We start from the raw sequence: 27,600 nt of genomic DNA, 5'->3' as shown, positions 1-27,600 counted from the left end.
ACTCTCAACGGTATCCCAATGGTTGTGATCTTCCTGGTGTCAGATCTAGCACCTAGCATTTAGCATAAGGAAGCATTGTAACACCAGGCATCCCTCCCCAGCCTAAACCAAATGCCAGGTGGAAGAGCTCCATCTTGCAGGCCCTGCGGGACTTTAGATCTATAGACAACATGCCTGCAATTTTAAAATTACCATGTTCTCTGCCTATCTTCCCCCAGCTTCAGACAAACAAATAAAACCCTTCTTCAGCCTTTAAAATCAACATTTTAAATAACACTGTTTTTATTTCTGACACCATGTTCTCAGAGACTGGAAGTTTCAAACACATTTTCAGGGTTTGTGTTTGTAACATTTTGTGTATGCTTCTAGTTTTAAATATCACATTTTATATTTCAAGGCAAGACAGTCAGCACTTGAATTCTGGTTCCAGTGTTTCAAGAAAAAAAGGTTTAGTCTGGGCTTTTTCTTCAGGTAACATTGAGGGCCATTCCGCAATTTGAAAAACACAGCGTTATGCCAGCTCAATGGCGTAATGATGTTAAAAAAAATCATGCTTCCAGCCACTCCTCACCTCCTGGCTCTCTCGCATGCTTTGTGTGTTAACTGGTGGGGAAAAAACATTTTTTTGCTCTGCCTGGACGATTTAACACCTATTTGTTGTGCAGGCAGTTTGCTTAGAGAGAGAGAGAGAGAGAGAGAGAGAGAGAGAGACTCTCCGGGACCACAATTTGTGGCTGTTTGAGCAGGATCTGGATTGGAGGATCACCAGTTATGAAAGCCTTTGTTTTACAAACAAGAGGTTTTAAAGCTAGTGTCTTTATTTCTACTCCCCACTGAAGTCTAATCATAAACCACACTATCCATTTTGCAACATCCACAGTCTCAGGAAAATGCTTTTCTGGACTTAAACATTTTTTCTTCTAAGAAGTTTAAATTCTTGCAGCTCTTGGGGTTGTAAACTCTGGTCTACTCCTGGTGTTAGCTTGTAACTTAACGGTGAATCAATGTAGCCATTTTGATACAAGCAGACTCGCTTACAGAACTCAAAGGTGCTAAACATCACCCCGAAATAAGGGACAACCTGTTTAAAAAACAAACAAACACATTATTGAGATTACTCTCCAGGCTTCAAGGCCACTACTTGATCTGTGAAATCAAAGGTTGCAACTTTTAATTTGTATATCAAATCTTCTATTAATTAGGAGCTTCACATTTTCATCAATGAGGCTGTGTTTTAAGGATAAGTAATTACCCTTTCAAGCTGTTTTGGTTCTAGCGTATTACCCTAAAATGTAATTAAAATATTAAAATGTACTTTTCTTGTAACAGTAATAGTTTTCTGTTGTATTTCGTTTTGTATTTCCACCAATTACAATATTAAATAATAATGTAAATAAATATGCAAGTATATTGAAATTTCACTGAAAAGAAAATGCCAGCAACTATTACGAAAATTTACCAACATGAATTTACTGGATTGATTTGGCCCTCTTCAGCTTAGGAATGAATTTCAGCTACCCAAAGGCACAGTTAGGTGTACATATGGGTTTTGCAGGAAAACAGCCACAGATGAATCAGTCAAACAACTCATTGACACTTATACCTAACAAGACAAAAACCCAGTCGTGCATTAATGAGTGTCATGAATCTGCCTCAAGCAAACAGCAGTGATACGTACCCTGAGCAAGTTAGCAGTGAGCCCATTCCAAAGGGCAAGGACTCCCTTAGTCTTCACCATCTGCTTAAAACAGTCTAACAAGCCAGCAAAATGAACATCTACTCCTCCGTAATGAGGGAGGTAAGGACTCTGGGCCTGCCCAAAGAGAACACAGAAGGTTTTTAAGCAATAATATAAATTACATTAAAAATAAAAAGGGTCTTTTTTCATCACACTTTGGAGGCAGGCTAGAACACCTTGCCACTTGGATGACTGAGTTGTTGGTAAAGCAGCACAGCTCAAGTTAGATGCAACAGCCCTGAGAGATTATACCACTCTAGATAATTAAGTGGCACATCTGCCCATTCCGGCCTGGTGCACACAACCTCTCGGTGACTTGCTGGGAAGGAAATAGGGGACTGCTGCATAAAGAGAGGCAATGTCAAGTCACTTTTGTTTCTTTCCTTGAAAACCATACAGCAGGGGTAGTCAAACTGCGTCCCTCCAGATGTCCATGCAATGCAAATGCTGGCAGGGACTCATGGGAACTGTAGTCCATGGACATCTGGAGGGCCACAGTTTGACTACCCCTGCCATACAGGGTCATAAATTGGCTGCAATTTGATGGCACATTCCATCAAGACCATTGAATCACTGCCACAGTTCATTCCTAAGCAGAGTAAGGTCCTTTTAAGCTTACTGGATTCAATGGACTGTAGAAGGGTATAACTCTGCTTAGGATTGTGATATTATTACTGAAAATAACTTTCAAAATGACTGGAAAGCTGCTCCTGAGTACATTTACATCAAAATCCTAAATAGAATTGTTCCATTCTAAGTGATTGGAGTAATTCTGTTTAGGACTGCATAGTCATTGGCACAGTAGCATGCAACCAGCATGCCACTGTGGAACCTCCCAAGCCAATAATCAGGTTAAATGGTCCAGTATGTACAGTCTGTATATTTAAATGCATCTGGGTACACAGACGGTTCCTGTTGCCCAGGCTCTATGTAAATCAGACCTCAAAAGGACTCTTTGAGGCAAAAAGTCTGACATGATCCCCTTGGGAATATACTAGCCCAATGACCGTTTACGCACTGGAGATTTCATGCCAGGCTGCAGGTTGGAGTTTTAGTCATGGCAGGTTGTCCCACTTCTTCCTGTACCCGCATGGGGGAGCATTTGGCCCGGTGCACCTCATCCGCCCCCGATTTGTGCTCCTGCATGGGAGCTGGGGCAGTGAAGTTCCCAGTGCATAAATGGCATTTGACAATATGTGTGAGATTCTTCTATTACAGTATTTCAAGCTCTTGGCATCTCCAGTCTCTTAATGAGAGGACATCAAGAGTGTGAGCCAGCTAAACTGATGCTCACCCAATCAGGGATTTAAAAAAAAACATTTATTAAACTTTATTCTATCTTTCTTCCATCATGAAACTGACACAACTTCATACAGGAAACTTCTCTTTGAGTAAGGAAACTGTCCCAGGCAGGTTATGCTGCCTATATCAGGTACTCTGCGTAGACCATGTTATTCTCCATACGTTTAGCCAGTTAATAATATGCCTTTTAACTGACCTGGGTTCCACTGAAATGCAATACAGTTTCCTAGCTCTATAATTTCAGTGCTGTGGCCTTTCTGAGCTACAGAAAGAAGTTTCAGGTTGTTAAAAAAGGCATAAACAAAAGCTGCCCCTTGTTGTTGGAATTTTCTCTTGTAGCTCCTTTTTACGATTACCTACTAGATCCAAGATAATTTTTGAAAATAAAATAAAGGCATGGGCCTCAACCTCATTGATTAAATTGTCTTTGGTGGATTAACAGTCCCTCTCACTAATTGATGAACTAAAGCTTCAGTCCTTTCCATGCCCATTTCAAAGTAAGCATCATTACAATTAGTGGAGTTTACGTCTGAATAATCTTTCTTAAGAATGCATGGTGCAGTTTTGTCACAATGCAACTCTGTGCAGAATTACTCTGGTGCAAATGCAGTGGACAGACTAAGTAATGCTGCACAGGAATGCACTGTTGATCTAGCAGCCTTCCAGGAACCATCAGGATTAGAAACATGGCACAGCAGTCAAAATTCCAAAGAATTGACCAGGAGAGTTAAGTCCACTGAAATGAAAGGGCTTTGGCATGCCTAAATGCAAATAAAACTGCTGCCTGGAGGCGAAGAAGCGCTATCTCTGCCTCCAATGTTCCGCTCTTGAACCCGCCTCCCTCTTCCTTCTCCCAAGGATGGGATTATTTTTTTTACATTAAAAAAAAAAACTGCCTGGAGCAACAAATAGGAGTACAAGCATGCAGGCAAAGCCCCCCCCCCAAATGTCCCCCAAAGTTGTAGTACAAAGCATGCCCCTCTAGGCTTCCCACACCCCAATCAAGAATGAGATTCATTTTTAAAAGAAGCAAGAGTCATGATCCCATAAGGAGTGGCAATAAAAAGCACTATGCATCTATGATGTATACGCGTTTCAGCTAAGAAGTATTGAATTTAAAAAATAATAGCAAGCATCGCAGGCGCTTTAAAGCATGGAGAAAGGAGACTGGCTGCCCAGTTTGATTGACGGGCAGAAAAGAGTCGCTTATAAAGCGTGTTGCTTTCTTCCACCATTTCCAACAGCACTTGTGGAGGGTGAGCAGCATGAAATGGTGGCAGAGGAGAGCAAGACAGTTAAAAGGTGAGGAGGGGCCGGAAGGAGTGATTCTATTTAGCATTACGCTATTCAGCTGGCATAACGCTGTTTTTAATAATGTGTGGAAATGCCATTTGTGTATTTGCAATTAAAAATTGTGTCTTTCTAGCATTTTGTAAGCTGCTTTGGGGTGGGGGCATTTTTGTTCCAAGAAGCAGCACTTAAATAATTGAATTCATAAACATGGGGAGGAGCCTGGCTTAGTAGTAGAGTATCGTCTTTGTCTGGAGAAGGTCCCAGGTTCAATTGTTGTTTAAAAGAATAAGATGACGAAAAAGAGCTGTTTTTTATACCCAAATTTTCATTATCCAAAGAAGTCTCTCTCAGCTTACAATTGCCTTCTCTTCCTCCGCCCCACAGCAGACACCCTGTGAAGTAGGTGAGGCTGAGAGAGCTCTAAGAGAACTGCTCTGTGAGAACAACACTAAGAGAACTAAAAGAACTATGACTAGCCCAAGGTCATCAAGATGGCTATATGTAGTGAAGGAGTGAGAATTAAACTAGGTTCTCCAGGTTAGGTGCCACTACATCATGTTGTCAGATAGTGAGATCAAAAAACTTCGGAGAGGTACAGATGGTGACCAGTAGACTATACTAACCTTGATGGTCTGCCAATATAAGACAGCTTCGTGGATACATGTGTTTTGTTGGCCCATTTAGAATAAGAATATTTTGAAACTATATTTTTTAGAAAGACTAGGGTGTAGTCTGCATGGGGCTTTTTATCCATTCCCAGCTCAAATAAATCCCTGCCATCTACACTGAATTCTATTTCCATTTTGATTTTGAGCACTTTAAATTTCCCCTCTGCAACATTCATGATTGATCCAGAGTGACCCTACCTTTCCCCCGCAATATCCAGAAGTGGATATAAACCTCGATATTTGAAAAATCACCATCAGTAAGTGTGCAGATTTCTGCTTTATGCGAATTCCTTCCCTGGGTCTCATAGCAAAGCTGCCTTCCCTAATTGGCCAGGGCGTCAGTTCAAAGACTTCCTGGTTCCCGGTTGCAAGGCTTGTCTTAAAGTGACTGCGCTTCAGAAGCCCTAACTTCTCTCAGCAGAGATTTGCCTCTTGGATTTATTCCCCCCTCCTCTGCTGTCTCAAATCCTCTTCTGTTCCCCCCTCTCCCGTCCAAGAAAAAAAAGATACCCCTGCTGTGCTTGGCTCCCCTCCCCACTATGAGCTTCCCCAATCAGGTGCAAATCAATCTGAATTCAGCAGGATGCACAACGGAAAAAACAAAGTAAATGCAGAATCAGCCCTGGACTGTCCTATCTTGATAATGAGGGATTAGAGAAAGAAGTTCCAAGGCAGAACTCAAGGAGTTCATTTCATTTAATCTGAAATCTAAAATAAGAACATGGAATCCTTTTAGGGCTAGGTTGACACAGGGACACGTGCAAATAATTGCTTACTCGTAAATCAAAAGAGATAAAAATGTAAACTCAACAGCCCTTAAAGCTCCCAGCATGTTAGTGGCAATTCTGTTTCTTCTGAGTTTCACTGCTACATTCTTCCAAAGAAGAAAGGGCTTGGGAAACTGACACACTTGCCTCCCTAGAGGAAAAGCTCAGATCATCCAAAGGGATGGGCTTATTCAAAGGGATTCTCTGTGGACAGACTATGAAGAGCACACACAACTGTGCTGGTTAACTACAGGCTAGAAGGGAAGCTTATTTTAAAAACAAGCAGGGCAGCCCTGGCATCCAGGAAGCTGTTGGGGGGCACACATCATAGCTTCTGCTCCCTTCTCTGGAGGCCAGGAGGGCCATGGGAGTGGCAGGAGGCACAGACCCCAGCAGTCAGTAGGTTGGCAAGAGAGGGGCAGGAAACACAAATTACGGCAGGAGGGCATTCCCTGGGCTCCCAGTGAGCAGGGATGGGTCAGGAATCATGGTGGGCCAGGGAGCATGAAAAGGGCACAGGGCCTTCTCCATTGGCTGTGGGCAGGAAAGGTGAGGAGGGTGGTGGTGGGTCAGGGATCGCAGCAGATTTTGGGAGGGGGCGGGAACCAACAGGGCTTCCCTGTTGGTTTTCAGCAGGGAGGTCAGTGGGAAAAAGAAGAAGAGTTGGTTCTTATATGCCGCTTTTCCCTACCCGAAGGAGGCTCAAAGCGGCTTACAGTCGCCTTCCCATTCCTCTCCCCACAACAGACACCCTGTGAGGTGGGTGAGGCTGAGAGAGCCCTGATATCACTGCCTGGTCAGAACAGTTTTATCAGTGCTGTGGCGAGCCCAAGGTCACCCAGCTGGTTGCATGTGGGGGAGCGCAGAATCGAACCCGGCATGCCAGATTAGAAGTCCGCACTCCTAACCACTACACCAAACTGGCTCAAGAGTGACTGGGAGGCCATAGAGGGGGGTGACGGGTCGGGGAGATAATCATTGTGGGGGTGGAAGGCCCTACCCAGCAGGATGCAGTGGGGGAGAGCAGCGGGGTAGCAACACAGCACACTATCCAGCTTCTGTGCTGTTGACAAGCAGCGTATCCTGTGAGTGGCTCATACTGGGGTAGGGTCCTCCAAGTGAGAGCCAATCAGAGCCCCCCCCCCTCCGGTGCTACCCAATAGCATGTTCAGAAAAGCATTCTGAAAAGCACAGAAGGATTGCAGCCTATATTATCGGTTTAAAATCATAGAAGAATCATAGAATGATAGTTGGAAGGGGCCATACAGGCTATCTAGTCCAAACCTCTGCTCAGTGGAGGATCAACCTAAATCATCCAGGATAGGTATCTGTCTAGGTTCAAGTGGATAGCTGTGTTGACCTGAAGTAGCACAACAAAACTTGAGTCCAATGGCACCTTTAAGACAAAGATTCATTCAAAGTATGAGTTTTCGTGTGCATGCACCCTTCCCCAGACCAAGTATCTGTCTAGCTGCTGCTTAAAGACTGTCAGTGAGGGGGAACTGACCACCTCCTAAGGCAATTGATTCCACCATTGAACTCTTCTATAACCCCCCCCCCAAAAAAAATCTAGCTAGTACCTTTCTACACATAGTTTAAAGCCATTACTGCGGGCCTTGTCCTCTGCTGCTCCTTGCCCTACTTCAATGACAACCCTTCAAATACAAGACAGCAATCATGTCCCCTCTCAACCTCCTCTTCTCCAGGCTGAACATTCCCAAGTCCCAAGATCTCTCTCTCTCATGGCAGGAGCCATAGGAGGCTACTTGGTAGCAGGGAAGCAAAGGTCGTTTGCAGTTCTGGGCTCGTTTGCAGTTTGTCTCTGTCTGTCTCTCACAGCAGGAACCATAGAAGGTAATCAGGGCTGGTTTGCGGTTTGGCAGGGCTCTCTGTGTCTCTGTGTGTGTCTCTCAGGTGACTGAGAGCAAAGTGGCTAGCGTCCAGGGAAGGAAGGCAGGAGCTGGAGAGGGAGGGTCAATCAGCGAAGCTGGCTGCACCCTGATTGGCTCAATTCCATCTAGGACAGCTAGGACACTCTCCACCCCCAGGGCTGTTTCACAAATATTAAGAGCAACAATTGATAAGGATGAGCTGAAGGGGAAGGAGGAAATAAAAGTAGTAGGGGGTAGCCTAGTGTTCTCCTAGAAATATATCTTCCTCTAGACTAAATTGCTATATTTGCCCATTATACTGTCTACAGACTATTGGATAGCAGCAACATTACATTGGTGTAAGTAGTTTATTATTACCAGCGTCAAAGTCCAGTACTGTTTATCCAGCAAGGTCCACAAATACACATAAACTGAGACTAGGATTGGCAACCTCCAGGTGTGGCCTAAAGACCTTCTGCTATCACAACTGATCCCCAGGTGACAGTTCAGATGGGGAAAACAGCTACTTTGGAAGTTGGACTTGAAAGCATCATATCCCATTGAAGTCCCTCGCCAAATCCTCAGGCTCCACCCCCAAAATCTCTAGGTATTTCCCAACCCAGAGCTGGCAAGCCTAAGTGAGACACTGCACGGAGTTGGAGAAAAATCTGTTGCTAACTTACAGTTTCTGTCTGTTGTTACTTCCTATAATAATGCAAAGTTTGAGTCCAGTGCCACCCTTAAGAACAAAGTTTTATGCAAGGTAGAAGTGTCTATGCGCATGCCCACTTGGCAGTTTGGTGTAGTGGTTAAGAGTGCGGACTTTAATCTGACGAGCCAGGTTCAATTCTGCACTCCCCCACATGCAGCCAGCTGGGTAACCTTGGCCTAGCCACAGCACTGAGAGAGCTGTTCTGACTGAGCAGTAATATCAGGGCTCTCTCAGCCTCACCCACCCCACAGGGTGTCAGTTGTGGGGAGAGGAAAGAGAAGGTGATTGGAAACCACTTTGAGCCTCCTTCGGGTAGAGAAAAGTGGCATATAAGAACCAACTCTTCTTCTTCTTCTTCTTTAGATACAGACTGATGAAGTGTGTTCGCACACAAAAGCTTACACCTTGAATAAAGCATTGTTCAGCTGGGCTCAAACTTTGTTTGGCTGTTTCAGACCAAAACGGCTACATATTTGAATCCATCTTCCTGTAATAAAGGCATGGAATATCTCCAGGGAAGAAAAAGAAGGGTGAGCTCCCAGAAATGCCTGGGTTTCTCAGCCTACGCAAATCTAAATAAATAAATATAGTGCAATTTTCAGAGACAAAAATAGACCTGTTCCCGCCCCATTGTACTCACATAAAGGAGACAATAAAATCAGAGTCCAGTAGCACTTTTAAGACCAACAAAGATTTATTCAAGGTGTGAGTAAATCTTGAACAAATCTTTGTTGGTCTTAAAGGTGCTATTGGACTCTGATTTTATTGTGCTACTTCAGACCAACAAGGTTACCTATTTGAATAAAGGAGACAGTCACTGTTGAAAGTACATAAAGTATTCTAAGCCCTGGCACTGAAGTAAGAGAACTCCCTCCTTAGAGGTTTGTTCTGCCCCATCTTTATAGACTTTCATATGCCGACATACGTGCAAGAGATTAAGGTGGCAAAGTTGACAAAAACATGGAACTATAGAATGGGACTGCATCTTTTCACACAAAGTTCTTTCAAACAGGTAACCAGAACATTGAGCAGCTCATGATGCAGGCAGCCAAGAGAAAAGCAGCAAGAATATGAAAGATAGCCGTGATCTGAAAGGTGTTGCTGGCACACTAGTTCTAAAATGTCTGTGTTTTGAACATCCCTGAGCTGCTGTTATACACAATGTATAATTTATTACTATATAAAAATAAAGATTTTTTTTTTTAAATGCATTCCGCATGTTAATAGGGACTATAAAGAGATGTAACAAGGAATGGGAATTTGGTAAAAGGAGAGGTACTTGAAGTTGTCACACTCCTAGCTGTGGGTACACAGCTACCAAAAATGTAAGGTTGAATTAAAAAAAGCCCAACTGGATCAGACCAGTCATTCACCTAATCTAGCATCCCGCTTTACACAACAGCCAACCATTTGCCCTGGAAGGCCAGCAATACGTCAGAGGGGCCAAGTCTTCCAATTTTGCCTCTTAGTTCTGGTATTATAATGGCTTGCTGGTAGTCATTGGTAGGTGTCATGTCCATGAATCAATCAAATCCCTTTTAAAACCTAATGATGTTTGTTGAATAACGCAGCACTTCATTTTGTCCGAAGGGAATTATTAAATAAATGTAATAAAATAAATAAATACATGCCTTTATATACCCCCTGCTCTGCGGCTCAGAGCAGTTTACAGTGAAATTCATGGTGCAGTACGAAGAACATCGTCATTGAGAACATATAATAATTTGAGAACATATAGTATTTCTAACAGTAGAGCTCAAAGCAACAGGCTGTTAAACATTTAATTATAACATTATGACTTTACAGATCGCTGCTGTATGTTATTTCAGTGCTGGGGTTTGACACACCTACCTGCGGGATGTAGTTGGTGGTGAGAGGGGTCTCTGGGCTCGGATTGATGGAATTGCTTCATTGGCCTCAACCAAAAGCCTGGTAGAAGAGCTCCATTCTGCAGGCCTTGCAGAACTGTTTTGGTTCTGGCAGCGCCCTGATCTCTTTGGGAGCTCATTCTACCAGGTGGGGCCAGGATGGAGAAAGCCCTGGTTGAGGCCAGACAAGCCTCTGTGGGGCCAGGGATTGCCAGCTTGTTGGTGCCTGCAGAGCATAGTGCTCTTTGGAAGGCATATGTGGAGAAGCAGTCCCTCAGATATTCAGGGCCCAGACCACATATAGCCTTGAAGGTGATTACCAGAACCTTAAGGCTGATCTGATATTCAACTGGTAACCAGTGGAGCTGTTGGAGTGCAGGCTGGATGTGGGCCCTCCAAAGTGTTCTCATAAGCATCCTGGCTGCTGCATTCTGGACCAGTTATAGTTTCTGGGTCAGGGATAAAGGTAGGCCCGTGTACAGTGAATTGTAGAAGAAGAATAAGAGTTGGTTCTTATATGCCGCTTTTCCCTACCCGAAGGAGGCTCAAAGCAGCTTACAGTCGCATTCCCATTCCTCTCCCCACAACATACACCCTGTGGGGTAGGTGAGGATGAGAGAGCGCTGATATCACTGCCTGGTCTGAACAGTTTTATCAGTGCCGTGGCGAGCCCAAGGTCACCCAGCTGGTTGCATGTGGGGGAGAGCAGAATTGAACCTGGCATGCCAGATTAGAAGTCCGCACTCCTAACCACTACACCAAACTGGCTCTCCTCCTGTAGTAATCTAGCCTAGAGGTGACCGTCACCTGGATCACTGTAGCTAGGTGTTCTGGCTCCAGGTAGGGTTCTAGTAGTAAGCTTGGTGCAGGTGGAAGAACTCTAGCCTTGCAACTCTTGTGACTTGCATCTCCATGGAGATGGAGGTGTCAAAGATCATGTCCAGGTTCCTAGCTGAATGTGCAACTGATAGTTGCACCCCATCTCGGTAGGGCAAGTATGCTTCCTTGCCTGGACCTTTCCTACAGAACCACAGGACCTTAGTCTGTGAAGGATTAAGCTTCAAATGGCTATGTTTGAGCCAGCCCGTCACTGCTTCCAGACATCTGGCTAATGAGTCTGGGGGTATCAGAGGGGCTGTCCTTCATGAGGAAAAGCTGAGTGTCATCTGTGAATTGGTGACATCCCAGTCCACACCTTCTTATCAGCTGGGCGAGAGGGCGCATAAAGATATCGGATTGTGGAGAGGGAGAAGCTAATTATCTCCTGGGGGGGGTCCCTATCCTCTCATCTGGCCTTTTTTAATCAGCCATGAGGGTCAGGAACCTAGGGGGCATGTGGTTGGCCTCCTCGAAGTCAGTATCCTGTCCGCTTTGGTCAGCAAGAGCTATTTCAAGCCACCTAGTGTTTCCTTCAAAGGTGGCCAAGGGGTCTCTATTTCTTTTTCTATGTCTTAAGTTGGCAGAAGGTCATGGTGGAAAGTGGAGACTTTATCTGGAAGGTAGCTTGCAAATGCCTCACAGCTAATATCATGTTTGCTCTGATTTTGTGGAACATTCATTGTTATTATTTTTTCCGCTTCCTGTTTCTATATTCTGACCTGACATTTCCTCCTTTTTTTCTCTTCCCTTTGTTCTGATCATGTATGGCTAATTTGTCTTCCTCCATGTTAGATTAAGAGCCTCTTGTGGCGCAGAGTGGTAAGGCAGCAGTCATGCAGTCTGAAAGCTTTGCCCATGAGGCTGGGAGTTCAATCCCAGCAGCCGGCTCAAGGTTGACTCAGCCTTCCATCCTTCCGAGGTTGGTAAAATGAGTACCCAGCTTGCTGGGGAGTAAACGGTAATGACTGGGGAAGGCACTGGCAAACCACCCCGTATTGAGTCTGCCATGAAAACGCTGGAGGGTGTCACCCCAAGGGTCAGACATGACTCGTTGCTTGCACAGGGGATACCTTTACCTTTTTATGTTAGATTAATTCATTTATTTGTGTAGGTTGGTTTTCCCTTCTAGGCATGTTTTGTGTGTGTGTGTGTGTGTGTGAGAGAGAGAGAGAGAGAGAGAGAAAGAGAAAGAGAAGGAGAGAGAGAGTTAGCTCTGATCTTCTTAACTGATATCTTGAACTATTTTGTTTTCTAGTTGTGTATTGTGTGGGTGGAGGAGGTGTATAATGTGGTTGGATAATGTTTATCTGGGTCAGTGATTAGGAAAATCATAGGGTATTGATTTTGTTTCACAATCAATTTAGTATTTTATAATTGGTTTCATGGCAGTACAATTCATTTTGTAGGTCGGTATAAACAGTTTCCATCAGATTCAATTTTGTATATCTTAGTAGTATTTAAGTAATGATTTCTTTCCATTCGGTTTATTCTGTATTTGTTAGATTAGTGTCAGTTCGAATTCAACATAGGGGCGTGTTGTGGGTTTAATATTTGCCTGCAGATATTTTTATGCGCATGGCTATTTCCCCCTGCAAATTATGTTAGTCTTCATGTTATTTGGAGGCCCAAAAGGCCCAAAGAGGGCTGGCCCTTGGTGTTCTTTGGCCTCCTTCATTCCTCTTTAGTATTTTTGTTTGTTTTCCTCCCCTTCCCCCATTTAATATTTTCCAATCTTTCCAACTTTTTGGCCATTTTCACTCCCTGCAGACTGCGTCCTTCTGAGTTTGATCCCCTGGTTGTTTTTTTCCAACACCCCCTCCCCCATTCCTTTTCCATTATTTTATACCTCTCCCTCTCTTGCTTTCCCTCCCTTAGTGGTTTTCCTAGTCCTCTTGGGCTATTTTCACCATCACCCTCGCTGCTTCCCTCCTCACCATCCCCAGGGTCCTCCTCACCGCTGGGCCAATGGACAGGCCCCGCGGTGGATGCTCCTCTGGTGGGCAGGTTCATTTACATCACTCTCCTCACTGCCTCCCTTCTCTCAGTCCTCATGGTCCTCCTCACTGCTGGGTCTATGGATGGCCCCCGTGGTGGATGCTTCTCTGCTAGGGAGGGGGACAGTTCTTTCTGTCTTGGTGCTTCCACCGGGATGGCAGGCTGGGTAATGCAGCTGTGAGGGGGGGGGCAGTGGTCAGTCTCCCGGTGCTTGGTGGCAGGCATCGGTGGGTGACTTGGACTCACAGACAGCACCAGCCAGTGGTGGTGAATTGGAGGTTTCCTTGTGAATGGCCATTGGTTGTCTCGGTGGTTGGTTGGGTCCGGGCAGCAGCTGTTGAGTGTGGAGGCTGGGCTGAGTCAATGCCCTGGCTACTGGTTTGTGTTGTGGCCTTGCGAGGGGTTATGATAGTAGGTGGCCTGGAGGTGAATCACCTTGGTACCTTATCTCTCTTGAGATCTTGGTTCCTTAATTTCTTCCTGCTGTGTTTTCTTTCTCTTTATTTTTTGTCTTTTTTTCTTCTGTATCTTCCGTATTCTTTTGTTCGTTTCTTCCTTTTTGAGTGGGAGTCAGTGCGGGAGTACCCAGCTTGCTGGGGGGTAAACGGTAATGACTGGGGAAGGCACTGGCAAACCACCCCGTATTGAGTCTGCCATGAAAACGCTAGAGGGCGTCATCCCAAGGGTCAGACATGACCCGGTGCTTGCACAGGGGATACCTTTACCTTTACCTTTACAATGCGGGAGGGACTTGTTTCAGGCCATGGTTTCTTTGCTAGTTTTCTGAAGTTCACTTTGTTTTATTTATTAGTATGATGATAGGATGATGTGATATATGATATGATATTTTAGTTAGTTTAGTATTTTGGACAATTTCATAGAATTTCAGCGGGCTTCTTGGCAGTTTTCTTAGGTGTTAGTAGGAGCTGTCAGTTTTCACATCTTATCCAGCCATCTTGAAAAATGATATTGCCCATCAACTGCAGTGGGTGTCCCCAAGTTCTAATATTATGAGACATGGAGAAAAAAAGTTCTACCTACTTTCTGCACCACATGCATAATTTTATAATCCCCGATCATGCCTCACCTCACCCCAAGCAAAAAGCTTACCTTGGAGTGGGGCTGGCTGCTGATACAAAGCAAAGGGTTGCAGCCCAACATCATGTGAAGTGCGAATGTACCCCTTAGGCCTCTTTGACTCAATTAGTCCAGCTGCCAGTGGCGAGTAAAGAACTGGCTCCAGCTGAACAGTCCAGGCAGATTTTGTAAAATGGTACAATCATCCTCCTGCCTCCCCCCACCCCCATCGCTACTGATTCACCACAAAAGGTTAACATTACTAACTCTGCAAGTTAGTAACTTTTGTGGGACCTATTTACATAGTTACATTAAAACTGCTACATTAAAAACACCCTCCCCCTCATAATAGTACACTTGCAAGCTTGATTTAAAATATTCTAGGCATTTCACGTTTGTTAAAAAGGAGGTTCACCTTGCTTTTGAACAGGTTGTGTATAAGAGTCATGTGCCAAAGAAAGCTGATCTGTTTTCCCATATGTATTTTTCTCAATACCCCAATAAAAACTCAGTAGGAGAGACTGAGGGCCATTTACAGTCTAAGCTGCATTACACCCTTTTAAATCTATTTAAATCAGTGGACTGTACTGTCCCTTATAGATAAACTGATGTACCAGATTAAAACAAATTATTTATTGCTTTATTTGCATTCATTCCCCCCAATGGGCACCTAATGCAGCTTGCATCATTCTTATCCATTTTATCCTCACAACAGTCTTTCAAGGTAGGTTAGATGGAGAGTATGTGATTGGAACAGTCACCTAGTAAGCTATTATGGAGAGTGAAGAATCCAGAGACCTCTTTATGCTGTTTGGTATCTTTTCATGGAACTTCTAATTCTCTTGGACTTCACCTCCAGTTGACCACTATCAAATCTTCCTTACTAATTTGGTAATTTTTAAAAGATTTATGATGCCCATCTCTTCAAATGTTGGGAGTTTAATTCTTCACTTGAGTTTTGTCTGCAGGAACAAGTGTGGCTCACTGGGAAAGCACCAGGCCTTATGTGCAGAAGGCACCAGGTTTAATCTTTGACATCTTCGGGGGTGGACAAATGTTTTGGCTTGAAGGTAACATCTGCATCTCTGCCTGCTTTTTTAAAAAAAGTTTTTTTCAGTTGAACATACGGCTTTCCCTTTTTCTGGTATTGATTCTTCCACGTCACTCCCATGTCCATAGAATATGTTACACTGTTTTCATTGTATGATTCTTTAACTTTGTAATTTGGCTGTATGACGCTATTTATTGTACATAATACAGTGTTTTACTGCATTGTTGCTCCTTATCTTCTCATTTTGTTGTATATGGTTTTAGTGGGTTGCTCCAATCCAGGTTTATTGCATAGTCTGTTGTTTGTATTTTTCTTGCTTTGTTCTTAATTGTTTACTCTAGTTTGAGTCTAAGCGAGAAAGCAGACTATAAATGACGGAAGTAAATAAATGAACAGCTGGATAAACCAGCAATACTGAGGTAAAGCCACTAGAGGACGCTGCTTGTGGTAGGTGGAAACAGAGAAGTGGATCTCTCCCATGCTGAATGGCATTTGGCCTTTGAACAGCTTTGGTGCCCTGATTGATCCATGGCTGAAGCAACAGTCCAGTGGCAGATCCTCCTTACAAACTGTTAAGCAGCTCCAGAATGAATGAAAAGATCCCAGAGGCCAGATGTTCATCCCTGCTGTAATTTCCCATCTTGGAGTTCAATGATCTTGGGTAATGTGCTGGGAACAATATAGGCCATTCCGCAGAATGACTAATGTTGCTAATGTTTGCAGTATGCAGAAATGCTATACTGAATAGTGAAATTTTGTCATTCTGCACACCTTCAATTCTAGCACAATATTGAAGTCCCAATACCGGTCTATTCATTTCAAACAGGCTTCTGGTTTTGCTGGAATCGCAACAAAGGAGGTGATATTTTTCCGCGCTTCTTCCTGCCCCTGGCCGTCAATCAAACAGAACAGAAAATGAACTGTTGTGTTCATGCTCCCGAAAAGCACCTTTCCCTTTAAAAACTGTTTTTAAAAACCTGAAAACACAAGTAGCAATGAATATTTGTTCATTCAGTGTCTCAGAAAGACCTTTTTCACTGGTGTAGGAGCTGGCACTTATTCGTTTACATGCTCTTCAAGTAAAAAAAAAATTCCCCCTATGAGTGCAATTTCTGGCTGAAATTACGGGTGCAATTTCTGGCCGAAATTATGGGAGCTGTATTATGCTTGGAAACATTAAAGACAATTGCAGAAGGGAGCTTTATTTTATTGTTAGGCTCTTCTGTGGAGAGACTTCAGCCAAAGAAGTCACGCTTTTTCGTTGCTTTCGCCGGTTCAAGGGGAAAAAATGGCAATTGTGTCACCAGAAGCTTGGGGGCGAGAGCTAGGGAGGGTAATTCTTTCTACCGCTATTTTGAGAACGCTCATGTCTTTCGCTGATGTGTTGTGGCTTGTGCTCAGAAGTGTAGCATTTTTTTCGGGGAGAATCCAATTTTTCAGATTTCCCCAAGCGCTATAAAATTCCGATTGTTGCTGGAGTTTGTGTGGGGAGTTTTGTGGTTTGTTTACGATGTCATGCAGAACGTTAAATTAATAGCGTTTACAAAAGGTAAGACTTCGGCTACATTTAAGTTGTACGGAATGGCACTTTGTTTCAGCTTGAGACCATAGAGAGCCATTACCAGTCAGCATAGATAATGCCTAGCTAAAGGGACCAATGGTCTGATACAGCAGTTTTATAAGGTTTATAAGCATCTATTTTTGAAATGTCTGTTATGGACATTTGATATAAATGAAAAAAGTGGGTAGTTTGCATGTTGCTGATTTTAATCCAGTGATTTCTTCTCACGCCTGGTAACATGGTATCAAAAATAACCCCCATCCCCACTCTTTAAATCTGTAGGTTCCATGCCAAAACATGCATACTGTACCTTTAGTTCTCTAATATGCCAATCAGGAGCAAAGGGAAGAAAGGGAAACAAAGGGATACAATTAGGGTGAACAGCAAGGCTGATCTTGTAAAGCTCAAATTAAGTTTTTTTTTTTACATAGTGAAAGCAATTATATTTAATATTAAATTGCTTATTATATAAATATTAAATTGCTTCATAGGTAAATAAAGGTAAATATTTTAAAAAGATGCTTGGTGTGTCCATGTCCATGACTATATTTTCCATCAAAGAGGTTTGAAGGAATTCAGATGTAGCTTTTAAAAGATATTCTTACTTTACAAATTCTTGGGCTGAGCCTTCTATCAAATGGAAACCCTGCTATCTAGACAATTTTTAAGGAGATTGGTCTGGGCATAGGGGGGGAAAACTTGAACATTTCTCCAAAGAGGGAGATCCCTAAGCAAAATACAGTCAGGAAACAAAAGGACACAGAGCAGTGGTTGACCATCACCTCTACAGCAAAGAGCACAAGTACACATCAGAAAGCAAACTTTCAAAAGTATGTGTGTTCTAGAGCAGTGGTCCCCAACCCTTTTATCACCGGGGACTGGTCAATGCTTTTGCCAAGGGCTGTCACTGCCGCCATCTGAGCCCCTGCACTACTTGCTTTCCTGCTGGCACCTCTGACTTCCCGCCGCCCACTGGGGGGGGTGCTGCCATCAGCAGCTGCACAGTGCCATGCCAAGGGGAAGCCCCAGCCATGGAGGCTGCTGGAGAGCACCAAAGGTTAGCCGGCAGCAGAGTGGCAGGGCAGCCCCCAAGGCAGCAGCCGGAGAGGAGGACAGGGAGGAGCTGCGGCCAGGTACCAAGTGATCCACGGACCGGTCCCGATCCCCCTGGTTCCCAACCCCTGGTTCCCAATCCCCGGTCCGGGAACTGGTACCGGTCCGTGGATCAGCCGGTACCAGGCCGCGGCTCCTCCTCATCCTCCTGCCTCAGGGGCTGCCCTGCCACTCTGCCACCGGTTCACCTTTGGTGCTCTCCAGCGGCCACCATGGCTGGGGCTCCCCTTCGGCATGGCACTGCGCAGCTGCTGCTGGCAGCGCCCCCCAGCAGGCAGCGGGAAGTCAGGGGCACCAGCAGGAAAGCAAGCAGAGCAGGGGCTCAGCTGGCGGCGGTGACTCCCCCCCCCCCAGGCCTCAGTAAAATTGTCAAGCATTGACCGGTCCCCGGTGATAAAAAGGTTGGGGACCACTGTTCTAGAAGTTTGAAAAGTGGATGGCATGGTTGAAGGGAGAGAGCCTGTGTTTAGCCTTCTCCCCAGTAAGTGCTATGCCAGGCCCTGCTAATTTGGATTTTCTTGCTCGAGCATGGGTGGGAAAAGAGTGGTTTGGTATGGAAGTGGATAGTTTAAGCACCATCCTCCCCATCAATTCTCCTCTACAAATACTGCCTCTTTCTCATGTTATCTTGGTATCCATGGGCTTGAGTGTCTATGTTGTTCATCTATATCAGTGGTTCTCAACCTAGGGGTTGGGAACCCTTTTGGGGTCAAATGACCCTTTTACAGCGGCCATAGCAGGGCAAGCCGCTTGGTCAGGGTGGGGGCACCATCCACAACAGCCCTGCGTGGTAAATCAAGATACAGCGTTCATCTGTCTGGAGCAGTGGAAAAGAGCAAGATCAGCATGGTGGGACAAGAGGCAGAACTGACCTGAGAAGCCCTGGGGGAAAAAAACAATTTATATACAATAATGAACAATGGATCTTCACGCCATTGGTCACTTTTGGTTTAATTTTTGTGAAAGAACACGTGCATAATTTTATGGTTGGGGGCCACAACAGGAGGAAATGTATTAAAGGGTAGCGTCATTAGGAAGGTTGAGAACCACTGGCCTAGATGTTCTGAAATATACTGTAGGCCCTCCCATGCACCTATAAACAAGAACCTATCGGCACCTTAAAGACTAATGAAATTTTATTCCACCATAACCTTTTACGGACTAGAACCCACTTCATAGGATGCGATGCCAAGGTTCCACACGAGGGAGATATTTTACATAGGAGTTGTGTGGGGGAGGAATAAACAGGAGGGTCAAAGGACACATGGAATTCAGGAAGCAAGGAGAAGTCTGCATGGCATCTAATTAAGTGAACGGTGTATGAGATTTTCTGCTAGAATTAAAAAGAACTTTGTAGTCTTTAAAGTTGTAATTAGATTACTTTTTATTTCTACTGCAATTAACTAACATACTTGCCCCTCTGGGAAACCCTTAGACTTTGTTCAGTATCTGGAAATCTCCCATTTACGAGCCCATTTACAACTCCAGAAACAGCAGCTACAAAAGCAACTCAGGTGATGATTAAATTGCTTGCAAAATGCCCACCATCCTGTTATATTTAGGCAGAGATCCACCTAATAAATTAGTCCAGGCAAGCCCTCAGAAGCTAAGTAGGGTTGGCTCTGGCAAGCATTTGGAAGAGTGACTACCAAGAATACCTGGGTCATGGCACAGGGGCAGAGAATGGCAAACCACCTCCCAACATCTTTTGCCTGGCAATCAGACAATCTTAGGATCTCCTGGCTATGTTACACAAATGCCATAGGATACATAATAATAAATAAAAGTATGCAGGCAGCATGGAAAGGCTTGTATAGAGCAAGACATTCTAGAAGGAAAATGTCTTGAACTTCCAGCAGGGATTTCTCAGTGAGGACTGGGCCATCCAGTGCCTAGATAGGAGCAGACCTTTCCTTGACCAAAACAATGTTCTCAAAGTTAGTGGTTAATTTTTTCTCATAGATGAGAATGCCAACAATTGACTTCTATGGGAGAATGCTAAGAGTATGTGGGGACATCAACAAGGAAGGGGGCAATTTCCTTGGTTACCCCAGCCCATAAGCATCTACCTTGATTTTATTTGCGTACCTTCTCCTCCTTATCTGCATAGCATCCGTGTGAATTCTGTTATTGTTCAGGCTAGAGTGTGATGGAATGTTGGAAGGAGTCACTATTTTGTCTATCAAACTGCGACACAGGATGTGACAGGAGTTGGAATTAACAACAGAATTAAAAGCCCAGCTTTGGTTATATTTTTTGCAAGTGTATTGTTAAATGCTAAAGTCTGGTTTTGACTTAGTACGGCGAAGCAAAGAGAATGCAAAAGATTATTTAATGTTTGAATTGATGTTGAATGAATAAGGGTACTTATTTTAAAACTGCAACGGGCATCCTATCTGGTAAGGCTGCAACAAATCAAGGCTAAAAACGAGCTAGTCCACTCTTGTATGTATCACTGAACATGCCCCCTAAATATTTCTGCTTCTAGTCTAGCAACAGGCAACCGTGGCACACAGAAGCATCAGGTAAGGGTGCTGGCCTGACTCAGCATCATAGTTCAACTGGTGGATTTCCAGTTCCTAATAAACATTTTGGTAGACTCATCAGTGTTCAAACTGAAGTGATACATAGGTTAGTCCTCACAACAATTCTGTAAGGTAGGCCATCAAGATTTTGCAATTTGAGGATGATGAAGGTGGACTGAGAGGAGAAATGTTGGTTTTTATACCCTGCTTTGCTCTACTCTAAACAGCCTCAAAGCTGCCTACCTTTCCCTTCCTTCCCCCACAACAGGCACCTTGTGAGGAAAGTGAAGCTGAAATAATTCTAAGAGAACATCAGAGACAGGCCCAAGGTCACCCAGCTGGTTGCATGTGGAGCAGCGGGAAATTGAACCTGGTTCTCCAGATTAGAGGTCACCGCTCTTAACCACTACACCTTGCTGTCTCGCTTGATGGCTTGTCTGATTCTGTTACAGAGCCATTGTAAGCAGAGTTACATCCTGCTATGTCCATTGAAGTCAATTGGCTTAGAAAGATGTTAACTTTGCGACACTATAGTGCAATAAAGACTCATTGACTGTTCTTTGCACTGGCCATCTTCACCCTAACAGGTTCATGTGAGCCCTAAGTTGCATACCTGCATTTTCCTCTTGACAGTTTCAAAGGGAAAAGAAAGGGTCTGTGCAACACCAGCTGCCAAGCAACCATTGATGAAATTCTGTATTGGAGTGAAGTGAAGGCTGGACTCGCTCCAGATTTTATCCAGATGGGTGTAAACAAGGAAGGAGCCTGCAGAAAATGGGACAGCCCCTGTCAAAAAAAATAAGCAAAAGAGTTGTAAATTCAATAAGTCTTGAACATACTTTGCCACTAAGCCCTTCTGTCTCATTCTGCTAACCATGACCAATTAGATGCCTCAGAGATATTTGTAAGCAGAGCATGATGGGAATATCTTCCCTTTCCCATTAATTCCCAGCATTTGATATTCAAAGGAATATTCTATGGAAAACAGAGGGCGATTCCGCACAACTGTCAATGTAGCTAATTAGGAGCGCTATTGAAAAGCGCTGCAATTAATACTGGCAGGTCTCGGTAACGTACACAGCCGTTTTTCTCAGAAAAAAGGCTCTCCCACTAGCGCTGTTCTCATAATGCATAAGTTTCCGGTTTCCCCAGAATCACAACAAAGGAGGTGATATTTTTCTGCGCTTCCTCCCGTCCCTGGGCATCAATCAAACCTAGCAGCCAATGAACTGCTGCGTTCGTGCTTCCCTTTAAAAACTGTTTTTAAAAAACCCGAAAACACTTGTAGTAATGCATATTTGTTCATTTGATGTATCAGAAAGAGCTTTTTTGCCTGCGTAGGAGCTGGCGCTTAATAGTTTACATGCTCTTAAAGTAAAAACCCCCTGGGTGCAATTTCTGGCCAAAATTACGGGCAGAGTCGAACAGGGGACTGTATTGTGCTCGGAAACTTTACAGACAATTGTTTGTGGAGGGATTTCAGCTGAAGAAGCATCGCTTATTCGTTGCTTTTGCCGGTTTAAGTGGGGGGAAATGGCGATTGTGATGCCGGAAGCTCAGGTGCAATAGGTTAGGGAGGAACATTCTTGCTACCACTATATTGAGAATGCACATGTTTTTTCCGGATATGTTGCAGGTTGTTCTCAAGAGTCTAGCGGTTTTGCGGATTCCCCAAAAAGCGCTACAATGATTTTTGCGGGAGTGTTGCAGGAGTGTTGCAGATTGTGTACAACGTTGTGCGTAATGTAAAAAAATAGCGTTACACAATGGCAAAACTTCAGCAACATTAACGCTGTGCGGAATGGACCAGAGCTTTGCCATGATTGGCCCTGCCCCTGCAGCTCCCACCCTCTGTCCCTAGACTCTAGCCTCTTTGCTCTCAGACACCTCAGTGCCTGGAGCCAGCAGCAGGTGAGAGGCCCTGGGCAAAGGATTGTGGTGGAGGGCCTCCTAATGAGGGCCTCTTGGCCTGCTAAGCTGGGCCTGCTGATGAGGACGTCCAGGCCAGCTGACTGCTCATTAAGGACTGCTAAGGAGCTGAATAGCTGACTGCTAAGGAGCTCTGTCCCGGCCCTACTAATGAGCTGCCCATTCCCCACCCATCCACTTGATCTGGCTGCGAGCTGCGGCCCAAAGCCACCTTAAGCTGCCTGGCAAGGGGCCAGGGGACCCTTTCAAGGCCCGTTCTTAGGAACGGGCTTTGAAACTAGTAGAAAAATCAAACTTCCTGACTTCCCTCTCTGGTTATTATTATATCAAGACTCATAGTATAAAAAAAGTCAATGATACCTAATACAGACAAAGAAACTCCACGATAAAGTGCAACAATTCCCTCCTGATGATAAATCAGGTACAGAGCATGGAGAATTCCCTTGTAGGATGGCTTCAATCGGTCTTGCACAATGAGCCGTGTTTTTACGACGTCAGTTGGATAAATTGCAACTGCAGCTACCATGCCAGCCAGGCTACCTGCCATGATTGAGCTCCACTGAGAGATGTGGCCCAAGTCATCCACAAACAGCATGACAAACCTAGGGCAAGATACAAAAGGAAAGTTACACTCATTGGATGCACAAGAGAAATACCACTGAAGAAGATCATGATCTGCAACCACTCCAAAATCAACAACTGCAAAATCAACAACCCCACCTTAAGGAATGGCCTGTGTGATGAGGTCAGGAATGTTCCCGCTCTCCTGCAAACTATTCAAAACCAAATTATTCAAGAGGGCTTTCTGACACAGGTAGTAGGGCTGTACTGTAACAAAATGGCTCAGGAAGATGCTTGGATAAAGGGCTAAGTCAAGGATTGTGGACTATACTGTGTATAGTTTGTACTGTCTGTTGCTATCAAGCAGGATCCTACTATGTAAATTTTGCATTGTTAGTGTGCCATGTTAATATGTATGCTTTTATTTCAGCTCTGTTCCAGATCTCTGCCATCCAAATCCTATTGCACTGTTTATTGGGCATCCCATCCTGTTGATTGTGTTGACTTATTGTGTGTAATCTTCCTTGAGTCCCAGTTTCCCAGCAAGAAAAGCAGACTATAAATAACACAAATAAATAATAGCATTTCAATCACTGACTGACCATGGTGAAATAACAACAGGAACAATACAGATAACTCATAATTGTGACAATAACAATATAATGGTATCTGTAAACAATGTAATAGAATGGTAAACAATGGAACCTTGAGTCAACTATTGCCAATGGGAGGTGATTGGTTCAGGTCAACCTTAAATGAATGCCTGGCGTTTTGCAGGCCCTATGGAATTTTCCAACTTTCATTAGGGCCCTGATCTTCTCTGGGAGTTTGTTCCATCAGGTGGGGGCCAGGATCGAGAATGCTCTGGTCCTGGTTGAGGTCCAGCCTCTGTTTAAAACATTCCAAAGATGGAGACCCTATCACCTCCTGAGGAAGCCTGTTCCACTGAGAAACCACTCTAACTGTCAGGAACTACTTCCAGATGTTTAAACAGAATTTCTTTTTAATGTATTTTATCCCATTGGTTCTGGTCCGTCCCTCCGGGGAAGGAGAGAACAACCCTTTTCCATCCTCTATATGGCAGCCTTTTAAATACTTGAAGATTGTTATCAGATTCCCCTCTCAGTCATCTCCTCTCCAGGCTAAACAAACCAAGCTCTTCCAGCCTTTCTTCTTACTTCTTACTTACGTCTCCAAACCCCTCACCATCTTTGTTACCCTCCTCTGGACACACTCCAGTTTGTCTGCATCCCTCTTCAACCGTGGTGCCCAAAACTGAACACAGTACTCCAAGTGAGGCCGAACCAGAGCAGAGTAAAGCGGTACCATGACCTCCCGAGATCTGGACACGATACTCCATTTGATACAGCCCAAAATCCCATTTGCTTTTTTAGCCACCGAATCACACTGCTGACTCATGTTCAATGTCTGGTCGACTAAGACGCCTAGATTGTTTTTGCACATAGTACCGCCAAGACAAATCTCCCCCATCCTATATTGGTGACTATGGCTTTTCCTACCAAAATGCAGGACTTTACATTTGTCCCTAATGAATTTAATTTCATTCAGTTTAGCCCACTTCTCAAGCCTATCAAGATCATCCTGTATCATGATTCTGTCTTCTGTTCTACCCAGCAAGGTAGTCACTTCCTCAAAAAAAGAGATAAGGTCGGTCTGACATGACTTGTTCTTGCGAAATCCGTGCTGAGTACCCTTGGGTGCAATTCATCTTTCCCAGAAGATTTTGTTTCATTTAAAGAAACTAGGTGTTTATGGGCTGCTCCCACAGTGATCCTAGGCCACCATTCCATCCCCCCAGTTGTGATATGTTTTTCCACCAGGCTTTCAGCTGATGACCAACAATGGAGGACCTCCTGCAGCCTGCATCTAAGCCTGCCAGGCAGCCCCACTGCCCCCAAGCTCATGGTCTCCTCCTTCCCAATTGTTACAGTTACTCATGTTTCTATGTTATGTTGCTGTTTTCTATTAACTGAAATGTTAGAGCAGCTTCCTTACAGTTGGTGGATTCAGATTATAGGAAGTAGATTCAGTTCTTTGACAATGTATCTTCTAAGGAAAGAGGGGATCCTGGGCGAAAGCAGATGGATATGCACAAAGCTTATTAAGATCTGCTTCTCACTTCATGCTTCAGTTGCTGATGCTTGTGTTTGATTGTTTGGACACATCAAGCACAGCTCTTTTTAAAAAGTAATCTACAGTTCCATCAAGCAGAACTTATTCTTGCTTCTGCAAAGGAGAGAACAAAGCAACTGTGGAACAACTTTGGACAGTTCTGGTTCTGGACGGTCAATACAATAACAACAACAACAACAATATAGAGTATCTGGCCATTCCTAGGTGCAGAAAGTCTGCACAGCATATTGATGCTGGGTGTGATCCTTACCAGTTTCCAACTCCTAAGGATTTCTATAGGAAACTCTTTTATGAAATTACCGATAATGTCTACAGCAGTTTACATAATTATTTTTCCTCAGATGTGTCCCAACACATGCAATATTGGAAAAGTTTGCTATAGGAGAAGATGATGGTACGTACATTCTAAACTTTAACAAAGCTGACTTGGATGCTGCCTGACTGCAACTTAATCAGGAAATTTTTGTGGGATATTTCAAGGGAGCAGAAAGTTAAACTTTTGATCTGTTCAGTGAAGAACAAGGAAACTGTCTGCATAAACTAGTACCAGGGTTAGTGAAACTTCTCTGAATAGGCCTTACCATACCTCTTTCTACCCGCATCTCAGAAAGGTTATTCTCATGGCTTCATAGCATAAAGACCTTTCTAAAGTCAAGCATGACACAGGCCTCTTCTTCATAGGCACAAACAGGTCTCTCAGGAAATTGTTCTTAATGTCATAACTAATGAGTTCATTCAAAGAACATCAATTAGAACCAAGACGAAGAAGAGTTGGTTCTTATATGCTGCTTTTCTGTAACCAAGAGAGTCTCAAAGCGGCTTACATTCACCTTCCCTTTCCTCTCCTCGCCCCACAACAGACACCCTGTGAGGTAGGTGGAGCTGTGAGAGCCCCGCTCGGTCAGAACAGCTTTTTCAGTTTTGTGGCGAGACCAACATCACCCAGCTGGCTGCATGTGGGGGAGCTCAGAACCAAACCCAGCTTGCCAGATTAGAAATCCGCACTCCTAACCACTACATCAAGCTGGTGTCATTTAAGTACAGTGTTATTTACATACAGATTTTATTAAAATTGTAACACCTTGACAAGTGGGTTGTACTTAGAGAGGGCAATCTGTATAGGGATACAGGGACAAATAGGTGGGATATGGCAGGAGAGGATGCTAGTGGGAGCAGGAGAAGGGTTAACAGGAGATGAGGAGAATAGTTGGTTGTATTGTAATTTTTAAAATGTAAATAAATAATTTGTGTTGTTAATTAAATGTTAAAAAGTTATATTTCAGCTATCTGAAGATCATTTGTTGAAGCCAAATTTGTTTTACAAGCTGACCTAGAAAGCAGAAATTAACACATGGAGATACAATCATTTTCCATAACCTGATTCATGTTGTTTTAATAATAATCTGTTCTGAATGCCTGTGTTTTCAAGGTGGACTTTTAAAGCAGTGTGCTAAGGAAGTAAGGTATATCAAATGCTAGTTGGCACAACTGTGGGTTTTATTTGGTGTCATGACTATGGGCACTGTTCTGAATTGCCTCAAGATACGCTTGTACTCACTTGCGGATAGCTACCAATACTTTGAACTCTGTACATTTTTCTTCCCTAAATCCTCCATGGCTCCACCTATATAGGCCCCTCCCTGTGATGTCACTGGCTCCTCCCTATGATGTCAATGGGCCTCTGGCCTGGCCCCAGCCCCTCCTGGGAAATAGAGAAGTGCCTTTCTTTACATTTTCCGAATGTGAGGGATACACAGCTAATATACATTTCCACAGAACTATCACAGAAAAAAATCTTTTGCATTCCACTGCCTTTTGACACCATGGGGTAGTCAAACTGCGGCCCTCCAGATGTCCATGGACTACAATTCCCAGGAGCCCCTGCCAGCATTTGCTGGCAGGGGCTCCTGGGAATTGTAGTCCATGGACATCTGGAGGGCCGCAGTTTGACTACCATAGAATTTTGTTTCCCATTACAATGTAAATATCTGCGGAAACACTATATCTGCCAACTGCAGACAGACATTTGAGGAAGAGGTCCGTGTGTTTATCTTCACGTCCCCCTAGGACTGCTTCTTCTGTTCAAAATGGTTAATCACCCTTCATTTAAGAATGAGCAAAAAAGTCGCCAGGTATGCTCGCCGCCCGCTGCTCCTGTATTTACCTGCGGTAGGAGGCGAGTTGAAGGACGCTGTAGGGGAAGAGGCGCAAGCAGGCCGTGAGGTTGCCCTTCCAAAGAGCTCCGATCCCTTCGGCCTGGCACAGACTGCGTGCCGTCCGCCAGAGCCCCTGCCGGGAGTGGCGGGCGCCCACCTGGGCCAGGACAGTGAGCACCTCCAGCGGCGCCGTCACGCTGAGGCTCACCGCCCCTGACGCTCCGGCGCAGCCGAACCTCTGCAGGGCGGTTAGCCGGCTGTCCCGTTTCCACGTCGCCATGCCCGCCCCGCCGCCGGCTGCAGCATGCCAGCCGCGGCCTGGGCGACTAGCTGGGGAAGAGCGCGGCGCTGCCTGCCGGCACGGCCCGCCCCTGTGCGCG

The 27,600-nt window shown here is 44.4% G+C and overlaps 1 protein-coding gene across 1 annotated transcript; it reads right to left on the bottom strand.

Moving 5' to 3' along the window:
• Positions 1-260: 260 nt before the first annotated feature.
• On the bottom strand, positions 261-27,600 carry SLC25A43 (solute carrier family 25 member 43). Its single transcript, XM_077308683.1, has 5 exons — positions 27,229-27,600; positions 22,710-22,951; positions 21,034-21,206; positions 1,679-1,813; positions 261-1,081 (listed from the first exon to the last, which is right to left on the bottom strand). Exons 1-5 carry the CDS (start codon positions 27,498-27,500, stop codon positions 905-907), a joined length of 999 nt encoding a protein of 332 aa, XP_077164798.1. The 5' UTR covers positions 27,501-27,600; the 3' UTR covers positions 261-904.

Source organism: Paroedura picta, chromosome 13 (genome assembly GCF_049243985.1).
Source record: "Paroedura picta isolate Pp20150507F chromosome 13, Ppicta_v3.0, whole genome shotgun sequence".
Lineage (NCBI taxonomy): Eukaryota > Metazoa > Chordata > Lepidosauria > Squamata > Gekkonidae > Paroedura > Paroedura picta.
Note: the sequence above shows the minus strand (reverse complement) of the source record. Positions and strands in the feature narration are given on the sequence as shown.

Excerpts from the sequence above, each read along its gene's own strand:
- SLC25A43 (XM_077308683.1), bottom strand. The coding sequence starts at position 27,500 with ATGGCGACGTGGAAACGGGACAGCCGGCTAACCGCCCTGCAGAGGTTC. Across the intron at positions 21,207-22,709 it reads AGTTTCTTTGTCTGTATTAG|GGGCTGTCCCATTTTCTGCA; the intron begins GTATCATTGACT and ends TTTTTTTGACAG. Across the intron at positions 1,082-1,678 it reads TCACTGCTAACTTGCTCAGG|GTTGTCCCTTATTTCGGGGT; the intron begins GTACGTATCACT and ends TTTTTTAAACAG.